This window comes from Pteropus vampyrus, unplaced genomic scaffold, assembly GCF_000151845.1.
Source record: "Pteropus vampyrus isolate Shadow unplaced genomic scaffold, Pvam_2.0 Scaffold4, whole genome shotgun sequence".
NCBI classification, from domain to species: Eukaryota; Metazoa; Chordata; class Mammalia; order Chiroptera; family Pteropodidae; genus Pteropus; species Pteropus vampyrus.
The window spans coordinates 1,521,273-1,536,523 of record NW_011888785.1 but is presented as its reverse complement, the minus strand read 5'-3'; the positions used below and the strand labels follow the sequence as shown (position 1 = coordinate 1,536,523).

The window sequence follows — 15,251 nt, the reverse complement described above, 5'->3', positions numbered from 1 at the left end:
TATTGCATACCAAGTTAAACAAAATTTTTTTAAAAAATCGATTACTTTCTTACATCATCAATGCTAGCTAGGAAATGTAACTTTTTAAAAATCCCCTTAGAAAAGCAAGAAAACTATAAAATTCCTGGAAATAAACAAGACACATAAAAGCCCGTAATAGAGAAAAATTTAGTGCCCCTAAAGGATGTTAACAGACTTGAATAAACAAGGACCTAACATGTTTGTTTATTGGCTACAAAAACTAAGTATGGTACAGAATTCAGCTGTCCCTCAATTATATCTGTTTCGAGCAATCCCATCAAAATCCCCCCAATTTTTTTTTTGTCATGACAAAATTGATGTTTAAGTATATCCAGAAGACTATGCATAAGAGATGAGCCAGTATAATTCTGAAAGTGCATAATAAATAGTTTAGCCAGATATCAAAATTTACCATAAAACTACGGATAAGTTTTCTATGGCTATTTAACAAATTACCACAAACTTAGCAGCTTCAAATATCCATTTAGTTTACAGTTCTGTCGGTCATAAGTCGGGCAGGTGTGAATAGGTCCTCTGCTCAAGACTGCAATCATGGTGTTAGCTGGCTGAATTCTTATCTCGAGGACCCTAGGGGAAAATCTGCTTCAAAAATCATTGTCAGAATTCAGTTCCTTATAGATGTGGGACTGAGGTCCCGCTTTTCCTGCTGGCTATTGGCCTGGGGTAGGTCTCAGCCACTCAGACTTCTGATACATCACTCCTCCATCTTCAGTAACGGAAACTTTCCCACCAGTCAAATCCTTCTCATGCTTCAGATCTTCTGGAGAAAACTCTCAGATTTTAAAGGGTTCATGTGATTAAGGTTAGGGTTACTGAGATCATTTCTCTTTCTTAAATCCAACTGTACCATATAATTATAGTCATAATTATACTATAAATAATATATCATGGAGGAAAATTCATCATCTTCAGTTATGAGGATCAGGGTAGGAAATCTCAGGGGCCTTCTAAGAATTCTGCCTACTGCATTATGGTAATAAGCAGTGTGGTCCTGTACTAGAATACATTAATTCCATCAGAAGAGAAATAGGACCATTTTTAGAATGTGGAATGTAGCATAAGCTAAAATAGGTCTTCAAATCTATAGAGAAAATATGGATTAATACTTTGGGGACATAGGAACATCAATTTGGGGAGAAAGTATATTCCTGCATCTAACCATATACCAAGTCTAGATGGATTAAAATTTTAAATGTATAAAATTAAAATGATAAAAGTACTATAAGAAAATATAAGTAACTTATAATCTCGGGATGGAATAAAAACATTGAGATAAAACTCTAACTAAAGAGATCATTGATTACATAAAAATAAACACCTGAGCAGCAAACAGTGAAGCTAAATATAAATGACAAATTATAAAATTATTTGAACACAAATAGAAAAAAAACATTATCATCCTTAATATGTAGAGAGTTCTTTTAAAATAAAAAAGCAATAATTGGAAAAACATCCCACAAGAATGATCAAAGGACATGAATAGAAATTCTCAAGAAAACAAATGCAGACAATAAACAAAAAAGTAGTTCAGGCTCACTAACACCCCCCCCCCCCAAAAAGTAAATTACACAATATAACATTTTCACCTATCGGACTGTCAAAAATTTAAATGACTGGTAACCTCTATGTTGGCAAGCTTGCCAACCACACATTGCTGATAAGATTGTAAATAGGTGCAACTTTCCTGGAAGACAATCTGACAATCTATAATAAAAAGTAAAATTATTCTCTTATATAGCAGTTCCACTTCTAGGACATTTTATCACTCAAATAAGAATGTCTATACATGTATGCTCAATGTTTAAGGGGGAAAATATAAAAAGCTAAATATCTACCATTAGGAAATGAAATAAATTATCTATACATTAAAATTCAGCAGACAATACAACACCTCTATACATATGAAAAGTAGTCTGTGGAGTGAAAGGTCCAAAGAATATGAGTAGTTTACTTTAAAATCCACTTAAAAACAACTCAAACTATACATGAAATTGACAGTAGTCATTATTTCTGGGGTGTGGAATTGTCACATGGATATGTCCCAGCAGGGAGGGCTGGGAGCAATGACTTGGAGGGTAGGGAGATACTTTTTGAACTTTTTTAAAAAATGAATACATATTAACTTTGTAATGCAAAATATCTTCTTTTTAGAAGAAAAATGTCCAAAGATGATCCTTGAGGTAAATGTATAAAGCAAGTAAGAGATTCAATTTTGACCATTTGGAAGTTTCCATCTAAGTTCTCACTGCCACACTGATGGGATAAAAATACTTGAAAACCACGTCACAATGCATTTACTGAAATACGTGTGAAAAGGTTAAGAATATCACATCTGAGGTGAAGTGATACCATTTGAAACTGTGCTCTTCCTTTTATCAATTTAAAAGTATCTTGATGCTTTCACTGCACAAAGGGTCCCCGGCTAAATAGATATAAAGCATAATCCCAGCCCTCAGGAAACTTAGGACGTATTAGTCAAGACAAATGTTTTATAAAGAGGCAAACAGTTTGAAACAATAATGCTGTGCTACGAGTAAAAATAAAAAAATCTAATAAAAACATATATTATGATTATGAAGCATGCACTTTTAGCCCACTTTAGTCTGAAAAACTTTATGTATAAGATAGTGTCTGAAACGGTTTTCTCCATTAGGTATTTCTCAGGCTCTGCCCCAGAAGGCCACATCGTCCCTTCTCTAAGAGTCAAAATACTGCTCATCCAGCAACCAGCTCGAACATTACCCTTTGCCTCAACCTGCAAAAAAGGGATTATTCATGACCGTTTCCACACTTAATTCACGCCTTTTGAACTTACTTACACTTTGTTGTATATCTCACAAACAAAATTATAAGTGCTTTGAGAGTGGTAACCAGTTAAGTCATTTACTTCAAATGACTGAGGTGCCTTGCAAAGTTGGGGGGTAAGCAGTTAGTCTCTGCTGGAGGATTTTAATGAGCAAATTCTGAGAGAAGATAAAACTAAGTTAGTATAGCATGTGACAAATGTTTTGAAGAGTATATGGAGGATATTATCAGAGGTTTTGTATCAGATAAAAAACAAAAGGTCACTGTAGTCTAGGGAAGGCAAATGATTAGATCTGCTTTTTCAAAGCTACTCACACTATGAAAAAGCATAAATAAATCTGGTTTCAAGTTCAGCATGCTTTTTCTTCAGATGAAAATTATTTTAAAATAAATCATGATAGAAACACCAACTGAAAAGATACAAACAATATGTGGGAATTTGCTTATTTTACTAAGTCACAGTGTATTTTTTCATGAATAGCATAAATTTGACAGCTTCTCTGGTATTTATGAAGGGTGAATTATTTCACTAAAAATTAATTTCCTATATTAAGTCAGACATGATTATAATTATGTATTCAAATTAAAAATTCATAAGGAAGCATTTAAAAGAAAAATGTGAGCCTCATATACAATTTTTAATCTTTTAGTAAAAAACAAAACTGGAAAAAGCTGAATTTTAACATTTTATTTAATCCACTATACAAAAAATATAAATTCACCAATATACAAAATTGAGATATTTTACATTCCTTCTTTGTACACCTTCAAAATCCAGTGTGTATTTTATACTGACGCCACATCTCATTTTGGACTAGCCACATTGCAAAGGCTCAATACGCACATTGAGACTAAATTACATGGAAAGACACTGGCCTGCACCTTTCCACTGCCTGGCAAGTCTACTTGCTGATAAACATTGCAAATTCTACATTCTATCATTATAGTCAGATCGAGATATACTACTAGGAGAATTCATACATTAACAAAAATTAAACAATAAGAGACCAATACTATTTATGAAATTACATAAATGGCAACAAAAATAGCTGCCATGTGGAGACCAATTTACAGATTCATCCATTTATAGTTACTAACACAATTAACAGTAAGTGGATAATCTTTTTCCTTGTAGTACTTACCACAATTACTAGTTTTCTGTATGTTCTTACTTATAGAGTGTGTCTATGTGCGCGCGCGCATGTTTCTCCTCCTGACATTCCACGAGGGAGAGAACTACATCTCCTTTCCTTGCCATTATATCCCTGGACCTTAGTAGAATGTGTTACACACAGCAGATGGTCAAATATCTGGTAAATGAGTGAATACTGCTGTGTATTATCAGCCTGAACCAGCTCATCATTTCATTACTCAGTTTTCCAATAGTTAAGACATATTCCACATTTTCTCAGGGAAAGCAGTGAAGAGCAGTTTTCTCTTCAGAACAATTTCTAGTAGCCTAACCAAATTATTAAAAATTGAGAAATTCCCCACTAATCAGAATCACATTTATCCTGTCTTCATCAGATCCTCTTCCTCCAACACACAGCAAGAAAGCAGAACTGTTGAGGTACAAATGAACAAGTACAAGACAAAGGCCCTCTCCAATGACCTCTTAAACTTAGAGGGGAAAAAAAAAAAACAACACTACACATACACCTGGAAAGAAAGAATGGTGAATATTGTTTCCTAACACACAGTCAGTGGTGACATAGTTCTTAAGAGGTCTGGGAACTTCAGAAGCTCCTTTGCAAACCAGTCTAAATTAAATAACAAAAATACTGTAGTAGCCATGATAAAGGAGAATCTGAAACTGGTAAATGCCTTGAATTAAAAAAAAAAAAAGAAAAGAAAAAAAGTGAAACAAAATGGCCTGTTAATTTCACAAAAAAGGTGAAACTTATTTTTTTTCAAAAGCAACAAACCGAAAGCCCAAGCTCAAATTCATTCTTTAGTAATATAACACTGCATTATAAAATCCTTTTGCTAGTCTTGAGATGATAGAAATAATTTTATTTAGAATGTAAAAACTGGAAGAATCCAAGATTTGGAAGTCAGAGCAGCTCTTATCTTTTCATTCTGCATACAATAAAATGGCACTTTAATAATACTGGCATTTCCTAAATTAATGATCAGTTCTGTAATTTTAGTACCAAAAACTCAACTCCTAAACAAGTGTTTCTTGTTTTGAAAACTACTAGAATACACAAGCACTTTGTATCATTCAAACATTTATTCGTTTACTGTGAATAAACCAATCTTTTAAAAACTACATCATATTTACACTACACTAAGGAAAATTACTTTTTCCTTTTCTTTTTAGGTGACTGTTCCAAAAGTGGGGTAAATTCAGCCTCCTCACTGTGCTTTCTTTTCTTTTTCTTCTTTTTATGGTCACTTTGGTAACCACTGGAGTCACTGCCTTGGAAAACAGGGTCCTGGCCCTGATCTTCCTGCTGCTGCTGCTGCTTCTTCTTCTTCTTCTTCTTCTTTGGCTCTTCCTCCCACAGGCCATTCATATCATTATTAACCTGCAGGTCTGTCTCTTCCTTCATGGTGACATCTGCAAAATCTGTTAGCTCTGTGGTACCGCTTTCCACTTCATATGGCTCTGGGTCTTTCTTCTTTTTCTTTTTCTTCTTTGGAGGTTTTTCAACATCTTCTTCAGTGCCAATTTCTGTTACCTCTTCAGAAACTGCAGAGCACTTGGTTTGTAAACTATAAATTAAGTTTAAAGAATGTACAGAGCGATAAGCGCAAATGAAAGAACAAAATGAGATCAAGAATATCTCGACATGCAAAGATGTTTCTAAAAAACGACAGCAGCACAAGATATGTAACTATGGCATAAATTTCAAATATTCTTTCCTAATATCCCTCAGCCCATTGAAATGTCTTGGAAATGTTAAAATTACTGTTTCCAAAGTTTTCCTCCCAAACTGTTTTCACACAGAAAAAGGTTATCAAGATATGGCTTCTAAATTTTGGTTTTGTTCAGAAATTTTGGATGCTGAACATTAAACATCACAATACCCAGGTTTATTAGCCAAACCACTGACATAGATGATAGAGAGAAAATATACTTCTGGTAGTGATCAAATGGGATTTCCTGTCTACTACCTCAATCCTTGTTTCGAAGAATAGTTCACTGTTATTCTTAACCTATGCTGAAGCAGTATTACTTAATGGCTGTGAATTATTTTATATCACTAAAATAAAAACAAGGATCAATGAAATAGCCCTCCTTCTAGAACTGTACAATCCTATACAATAGCACGTCACATATTAACTATTTATATTTAAATAACCTCAATGAGATAACTTTAAAAATTCAGATCCTTGGTCACACTAGTTACATTTCAAGTGCTCAATAGCAAAGCTACTGAATTACACAAAATACAATTTCCATCATACAGAAAGTTCTATTAGACAGCTACTCTAGAACTTTAACCCCTACTCGCTACTTATCAAGGCAGAATCTATAAGAATTAACACCAGCAGTATTCCAACAGTTTTATTTTAATTACCCCCATTACAGTTGGTTCCTATGGAACTAAGCTCAAGAGCAGAGTAATTCTTATAAGAATTTCAATACAGAAAAACACAAATTAAATTATCTACCTGGCATAATAATAATAATCAAAAAAATATTTTTTGTTTCAACTGTGTAAAAATAAAAGCAGGCTAAAGGTTATGCAATATAATTAAATTTTTAGTAGTTTCAAGCTTAGGGATCAACCATTTAAAACATTAATAACAAACCAGAAAATACTCAGCAAAATTGAGTTATTAAAATACAAACCAGTTAGCCAGATGTAGATCTTTAGAATACTTAATGCATTGTCATAGCACTTAAGATTCCTATTAACACTGACTTTATGGTTTGAAAGTATGAACATTAAGTAAACAAAACTAATTTTTTCAAAGAGGAGATTATGTTCTCTAAATTCAGAATCAAATAGAAATGATTAAGTATCAAAATAATAAAAATGTGATTAGGAACTGACCTAGTGGTATTTAGTTTTCCCCGAATGCAGAATACTCCAGCAGAATCTGAGTCTAAACGAAATACTTCAAACTCTAGTTCATCGCCCACGTTTATCTCCAGGGTCTGCCACTGCTCAGCTGGCATCTGTTCAGGTTTAGGGATGGAGGCATTGAAACACCCATGTACTAAACAGCCAATGTGGCTAGAAGACACTTTATTAACTGTACCCTGAGAGGAAGAAAAGAATATAACATCAGGAAGAGATCCAAAGAGTTAAAAGGTGAATCAAACTTTGTAAGCTTCAAATAGACCTTCAAAGAGAAAACATCAAAACAATGGTATAATTTGATATGGAAAAAGTTTATCTCAATTGAAACTTAGCACGTGTTATACTAAAACATCATTTTAGAACACTTTAGAACTTTTAGAAAGTTCAAATTTTATTAAATAAGTAATTGCATTTCAATCACCTAACTGGATAAACAATTACCCTCCCCTCCACTTCCCAAAAAACTCACCTTAGCTTCCACTGCAAAATTCCATGGGCAGTAGATTAGTCTAAAACTATATTGAAACCAAGCAGAAATTACTCTTTGATATGACCTACATGTGAAAAGACCTCAAGGCAGGAAGCATATGCTTTTAATAACTAGGATCCACATTGTAGTTTTATAAACAGTCTGAATTTCAAAGCTTTCAGAGCATTCTTTCACGATTAAGTATAGCATGATGTAAGCAGTCCTATTAGAAGACAGCTTACTCTTCATATGTAAATCTTGAGCAGGGCTATTGTGACTAAATCACAAAAACATTATTAGAAGCTTTAAAACTAAAAGTATGTGCTATATAATTTTAAGTATAAAATGAAAATTTACAAAAAACTCAGTATTCTATTCTTCCCTTAGGAATCAACATAAATAAGGTATATAAAAACCTGAAATATTTTTAAAAAATCACATATTTTGAATTTTAGAACTATAAATATTATAACATGTTTACAATGCTGTTTAATGTCAGCAACTCCTTATGCATATGACGAATAAAACTTCCTTGTCTGTCATTATCAGGAGACTGGGGTCTATGATGTACCTTCTGGATGGTATGGACAAACTATGATACATCTATATAATGGAATATTATTCAGCAATAAAAAGAAATGAGCTATCAACCAATGAAAAGTCATGGAGGAATCTTAAATGCACACTGGTAAGTGAAAGAGGGACAATGTGAAGAAAAAGCTGTATACCAGATGATTCCAACTATATGACGTTCTGACAAAGGCAAAACTATGGAGACAGTAAAAAGATCCTTAGTGCCAGGGTTTCAAGGGGATGTAGGGAGGGATGAATAGGTGGAGCACAGAGGATTTTTAGGGCAATGAGCAAGCATTCTACAGGATACTGTAATTGTGAATACATGATATTTATACATTTGTCAAAACCCAAAGAATGTACAACGAAAAGAGTTAACTCTAATGGTAAACTATAGAATTTACTTAATAATAATGTATCGATACTGGCTCGACAAGTAAAACAAATGGACCACACTAACACAAGATGGTTTCAATAATAGGAGAAACAACATGTGTTTGTGGTGTGTTGGGAAGGCAGTGACGAAAGGTATATGAAAATACTCTACTTTCCATTCGATTTTTCTATAAATCTAAAACTGCTGTAAAAAATAAAGCCTATCAATTTTTAAAAAATGTTCAGTGGGGAAAGGAAAGTCTTTTCAAACATATGGGTCTGAACACCTGAACAGCTAATGACAATAGCAGCTAATGGACATTAGCTAATGGATCTGAAGGGCTTATCTCACATTATACACAAAAAATTTCAGCTTGATCACAGACCTAAATAGAAAAGCTAAAACTACAAAAATTAGAGAAGCTTATAGCAGAATACCTTTACAACCTAGGGGGTAGGTGAGTTTCTTAGATAGGATCCAGGAAGCAATAACCATAAAAGTATAATATGGTAAATAGGACCTCATCAAAATTAAAAGCTTCAGTTCATCAAATGATACCATTAAAAGTTAAAAGAAAAGTCACAGACCGGGAGAAAATATTTACAATACATTTATCTAAAAAGGATTTGTATTAAGACTATGAAAGAACTATTACACCTCAATAATGACAATACAAAAACCCAATTAAATGGGCAATATACTTGAGCAGGCCCTTCTTATTAAAACATATGAAAAGGAGCTCATGAGGAAGTATCAAAAAAAAAAAAAACCATAATGAGTAGCTATTATATGCCCACCAATAAAATTTAAAGACTGATGACATCAAATGATTACAAAAATGCAAAGCACCTGCAAGTGCTAAATGGGAAGTTAGCCTGTTTTTTGTACAGTTAAACACACATCTACCCCAGTACTTAGCAATACTGCTTCTAGTTTTTTACCTAGGAGAAATAAAAATGTACAACAGCTTTATTTATAATAGCTCCAGACTGTTAAACCAAAATCCATCACTGAACTCAGATAAACTGTGATATATTCAAATAACTGGATATCATGAACAATAAAAAGGAGCTAACCAATACATGTAACAGCATGGATAAAACTCAAAAACATGCTGAGCAAAAGAGGGCAGATTTTAGAGTGTATAATGAAAAATTCCATTCATATGGAATTACAGAACAAACAAAACTAATTTATGATAAACAAAATCAGAACAGTGGTTGTGTCTAGGATAGAGTGAGGTTTGACCAGGAAAAGGAATGAGGGTAACCTCTAAGGAGACAGAATGACCTTGTCAAAATTCACTGAAGTGCACATTATGATCTAAGTATTTTATTGTATGTAAATTTTATCTCATTATTAAAAATAAAAATGGGGGAAAATGGACTGGTCAAATGTATTTAAGAACTGGAATTTTAAAGTGCAGATCTACTGCCAACTTTAACATTATGAAGGCTGGTTGCAGGATCCTATTTTGGCAGGCCAAGGATGCTATATCTACTGGTTTAATTGATAATTGAAAAAAAATTTTTTAATTAGAAATGCCTTATAGATTTTGTCATAGTAAAATCTGACCAATATTTCTATTGACAGTATCAAGAGTTAGTCAATAGTTATTATTTAAGTAATTCCTATAAAAATTTTCAGTTACAGAAAAAATCTCTATATACATATGAATATGTATACAGACACACACACACACACACAAATGAACATAGACTTACAGAGAACTCCTGGTGAGAGAGAGGGGCAAGTGACAAAGATACAGATTTCACATCAATTTCTGCATTTTGAGCTTCTCTTGAAAAGCCAAAAGACCTTCACCACAGGGCCTTTATTCTCATAGCATAGTCTGAGTACCCTGACCCCCCATCCTTGATTCATTTTCATTATCCTTCCTGGTCCCACAACCATTTGAATTTGCATCTCCTTTTTTATTTACTGCTATAAAAGTCTGGCTCTTTCATAAAGAAACTGTATTTTTGTATAATTGAGAAATTATAAAATAATAAAAACTGATATTTTACAACTTAAGCTCATTCTGGTGCTAAACAAAGAAAAGAATTGGATGTACACATACACTGTACATCTGAGTTTTAGGATAGAGTTTTAAAACTTACTTAGGTTGAACTGATGGAAATTAATTTTTCTTTTAAAATAATTTTTAGTTACCCACAATAACAACCCATTTGAGTCCCAAGCTGTACAGTATCTTAAAATTTTCCAAATTACATAATACAAAGAAAGCTAGGGAAAAAAGAGATATACATACCATAAGCTTTTGCCCTGGTTCAGGGCAGAAAATAACAAAATCTGCTTCAATGTTAAGATGAATGTAGCCTTGGTCATCATAAATATCTCCCAGTTCACCCACTACTTTGATGTTATCATATGCAACAGGGACACCTAATAGGCTGTTTAAAAATAAAAAAGAAAAAAATGGTATCTTTTATCCTCCTTTAAACTAGGCATTTTCATAGTGATTAGATATTCTAAGTCTAAAAAGTATACATGTCTTAAATATAACCACCCATGCCAGAAGCACTACAGCATATGATTAGTCTGTAATAAGTTCAGTAGTCCAATTTCACTAACGGGTTCCCATACATTGGCTAAGTTAAAAATGATTAAGATAGGTACCCAGAAATGTCCAATTACACATGAGCAAAAAAGCTGACCCTTATTCCCTATTTGCAACTCATTTGGACTCTAGTCATGCTAGAATGGGAGGAAAAAAGAAGACTTGGCAAGAAAAAATGTTCTGTACTAGAAGGCATACAGCGAGAGAAGTATTAGGGTTAAAGCTGAAGCCCTTGAATATTAAAGCCATGACTTAATAGAGAAAAATCCCAAACTGCAACTGTTGCTAGTAAACGAAAATGTTAATACAATTATATCATTTATGGAGAACTGTCTCTGACACATTGGTCTACACAGTTGTCCCCTAATCCAACACAGGATTAGGGGACAACTATTATTGCAAACTGTTTATTTCCAAGTTCTTAAAATTATAATTACTAGGAAGGCAGACGTAGTGGCTTCATTACCACACCTTGTTCACTACTTGTTCCAGAAAACTTCTCTGACTCCCTCAGGCAAGGCTGAAGGCAGTTACCCCTCCTCTCTTCCTACAGGACTCCATGCAGGGCCCGATCACAGTTCTTAATCTCATTTTATTGAATCTATCTGTATATATGTTTGGATTCCACACAAGATGCTAAGGCCCTTGAGAGCAGAGAACATTTTTGTTGAACTCCATTAAATTTCTAGAAAAATTCACACAGAACAAGAGAAAGAATTTATCCCTAATGGCGGTTGTTTAAGTAACGCAGCCAATGGAAAGGAACTTAAATGACTGCTAAATTAGAAAATCCATAAACTCAGAGACTTGCTCTGGAAAGCACTCTCTTGACTTGTTAATTTCTGCATGTGGCTTTCCTAAGCAGGAACTATACCATCACTAAGGCGAATAAAGGGGCACAGAAAACACGAAGTTAGAGAGCAAGAAGGGAGGTAGGGTAACATAATGCATGTTAGACTGAAAAACAAAACTAAGACTTTGTTTCCCCTAACCAACTATTTTAAAGAGTCTCAAGTGTGTGTGTGTGTGTGTGTGTGTGGTAGGAGGGTTAGTGGGAGGCAGATACTGCTGTTACCTAGGTGGCATTTGTGGGTACTAACCAAGGCTGTCACAATCACTGGCAAAGTCCAGAGATGGGAGGCATTCTGCCATGTGCGGGACAGTCCTATACAGTGAAGAAATGTCCCTAGCTCTACACCACTTCTGAATGAGGGACAAACTGATTTATAAATAGCTGAGCATAGAATCTAACTTAAAAAAAGACAAGATATTAACATAAAGTCATTTTTAATATGCATTAAAATTTCCAGGAATATAGCTACTATGTGAACTCAAGGACAGTTTGTTTTGTTTGGAACTTTACCAAGAATTATCCATTAATTCAGAAAAGCATTTCACCATTGGAGACACTGTTATCTGAGGTGTCAACTCAAAACCCCTCCATCAAACCATATTTGTAACTGACACATTCACAATGATTCCAGGAATAGGTGCTGGAGGCATCTAACTACTTCAGTCTTCCCAGGAAGTCATACTTGAGCATTTTACTTTACTGTATTAGAGCATTTTACAGATTTTTTTTTTTTGCAATTGTGTAGGTAGGTTCTATTATCTCTTAAGTTTCATTTCAGCACAGTAAAGAGTAGTTTCGTGACAGTAAAGGTAGTACTGCAAACTATTATAACAGGATTGGGTTCTGCAGGGTTTAGAACTGACTAGGGAAGGTGAACATAGAGCCTAAGCCCAAAAGGTTATGTGTTAATCCATCGGACCTTCGAGAAAGTGACTCACAGCATGGAACTTAGTAAGTCATCAGATATACAAAGACAAAAACACCTCAACACTATGTATCTTTTCCTCTTCTACTTTTGTTTTTATGAAACCATCCTAAGTAGGTTTCAAGTCAGGGTGGTAGCCACACTTAAAATATTTAGAGAACAATTAAATCAAGTATAAGGGATGCTTAGATTGCACATTTAAAACTTCTCTAGAACTAGTGGGAGAAAACGTATGTGCAAATAATTCAAGAGCTGTCATATACAAGAGAAAAAAGTTCTTTTTCTTGATGGCTTCTCAAAGATATAACTTAGAAGTTATATAATGTGATTTTAGAAAATTACTAACTTTCTCTAAGTAGACTTTTCAAAATTGAAATGGGATATCTTTAAAAAAATTCTGTCGCTAGGGGAAAAAATGGTGGTAAGTTTGTCAAATGGGGGATGCTGCTGAGGTAACTAATATGAGAGCCATTCTCAATTCCTCCCTTTTCCTCATTTCTAAAACAGAGAAGCAAGTCCTCCTGACTCTACAGGATGGCTCCAGTCTGGAATGATAAACAGCACATGATAAATGGCTGATTGGTATTACAATTCCTGCTACGTTCGATGTTTTGTTCCTCAGTAGTAATGCATAGTTTAATGTGTGGTGCCTGATTTGCACTGAATAAATGGGCATCTTTAGCACACCCCTGTTCAGAGTGCAACCTGCTCTGTGTGGCCACACTGTCCAATTCAGTTACAGAAATCATCATTCAATCCATTCTCAGCCTCTCTGGTATAATGGCTCCTACTGGAGAGGCTTTGGATGACTTTCTTCTAGCCTGTCAAGTAAAGGCATTAATTGGTTACAGAAAGTTGTAAAATACATCAAACAGTTGCCTTTCTTCCCAGATTTTATGACCACCTCGTATATCCTTGAATCTCCCAAAGCCATTCTCTTAGACAATAACGATCTCTTAACTGGTCGCCTGTCTAAAGTTTCACCTTCCTTAAATAATCATCTAATTTTACCAAATCAAAATCAGATTTGCAGTTTAAGAAACTAAACTGCAAAGTTAGATTATGTTACAGAGATCAGGAATACATACTACTCTCTCAAGACTGGAAGGTACTGTGCTAACCCTACTTAAGGGGGGTGGGGCGGGAGCGGGGAGGACTGGTAAAGGCTGAAAGGGAGAGCAAAATGGCTATCCTCAGTTGTTCCCCACCCTCCATGCCTGCTCCATGTCTTTAACTCACTGCGTTCCTCTTCAACTGCACTTCTCCTCCTCCTTCTGACATAAACCTTATCGGTTATTTAGTACTTACAATTCTCTGGTCAAAGTAGTCTATTTCGCATCTACTATCCATCAACTGTTTCTGCCACTTTTTGCCTGGAATGCCACCATCTCAAAGTAACCTCCTACTAAGTTGTCCTCAAAGGTCCTAAGATCAAATTCACCATTTCTTCTCTTATTATAATTTAGATATCTGATGAATTTTAACACTTTATTGTATTTGGCTTATATTTATACCTCTACTAGGGCTTAAAGTTCCTAAAGAACAGATCGTATGTTTTTCTTTTTTATACTCCAATCCCTAGTACACAAAACAGACACAAGAGTGTGTTTTGGTGCTTGGAGGAAGCTGTACATTCTGCTGGATTCTTAACTTGTGTAGGGTTCAAGATCCCTTGAGAAAGTGGTGAAAGCTTTGGATACTCTGCTCAAGAAAACTGGCATATGAAAGTCCTGCAATTTTACAGGGCTCATAAAATTCCTTAAGGGTAACAACAAATCTTTAGGAAATCTACTTATCCTAATTTTAGAACCCCGTTGCCGTTGAGCCAAAGTAGTCAGAGCAGTATTAAGGTGATCTGCCCCCTCCCCTTGACCCTTGTAGTTCTGAAAGTTTTCAAGGTTCTCGAATATCTTAATTTAAATGCACCAGGTTTTTTCACGCTCAAAAGCAATAGACAGACCAATTAGACTAAAGAAAGTGTCTGTTCTTAAAAGCAAAACAAAACAAAATTAATTATACTCCTCTCATCCCTGATCAAGTCTAAGCGACGAGAACCCAGGGAAAGCACCAGGGCCAAAACAATAACGAAACTATCCTTCACGGTTTACAAATAAAACTTGCACTAATGCATTATGTGCAATCAGAATGAGAATCTACTTAAGCATCGCATTCCAGACTTTGACTGTCGAATGAGAAAATATAAAGAACTGGGCATAACGGGTCTCCAGACTCCTGGTCTAGTCTTTCCCCTACACCCCTTCCTTTGACACAACTCACGTCACCTTTACGTTTTCTGTCCGACCTATGAAAGAAACCCTAGACGAATCTTGACCAGGGAAGTATTGACCTTTTGCAGCGGACAGCGACTCCCGGACGCCACGGGGCTAAGCTAATGGTGGCCGGTACAACCTTTCCCATGCGCCCCTTTTCTCTTGCGCCATCAGCACGTCCACCCGCTGCCCTCTCGGCGAAGGAAAAGGCTAAAAGACTGGTACCTTTCGGAATAGCGCAGGAGCTCCGCATCGAGCTGTTCTCGGATACCGGTGCGTTTCCTGTTAAGGTAGCGCGGAGACAGTGCGATGTGCCTCCG

General features: G+C 35.1%; 1 protein-coding gene across 2 annotated transcripts in view; it reads right to left on the bottom strand.

The window, feature by feature from the left end:
- Positions 1 to 3,831: 3,831 nt before the first annotated feature.
- Positions 3,832 to 15,251, bottom strand: part of TWISTNB (TWIST neighbor) — a 12,559-nt gene continuing 1,139 nt past the window's right edge. Inside the window, exons 2-5 of one of the 2 annotated variants that reach the window (XM_011362747.2) lie at positions 15,157 to 15,246; positions 10,575 to 10,716; positions 6,855 to 7,063; positions 3,832 to 5,565 (exon numbers count right to left, since the gene is read on the bottom strand). In XM_011362747.2, coding sequence (XP_011361049.1) covers positions 5,148 to 5,565; positions 6,855 to 7,063; positions 10,575 to 10,716; positions 15,157 to 15,246 — 859 coding nt within the window. In that variant the 3' untranslated portion in view covers positions 3,832 to 5,147. The remainder of the gene's footprint in view (positions 5,566 to 6,854; positions 7,064 to 10,574; positions 10,717 to 15,156; positions 15,247 to 15,251) is intronic. The other variant, XM_011362756.2, reaches the window with a different exon arrangement.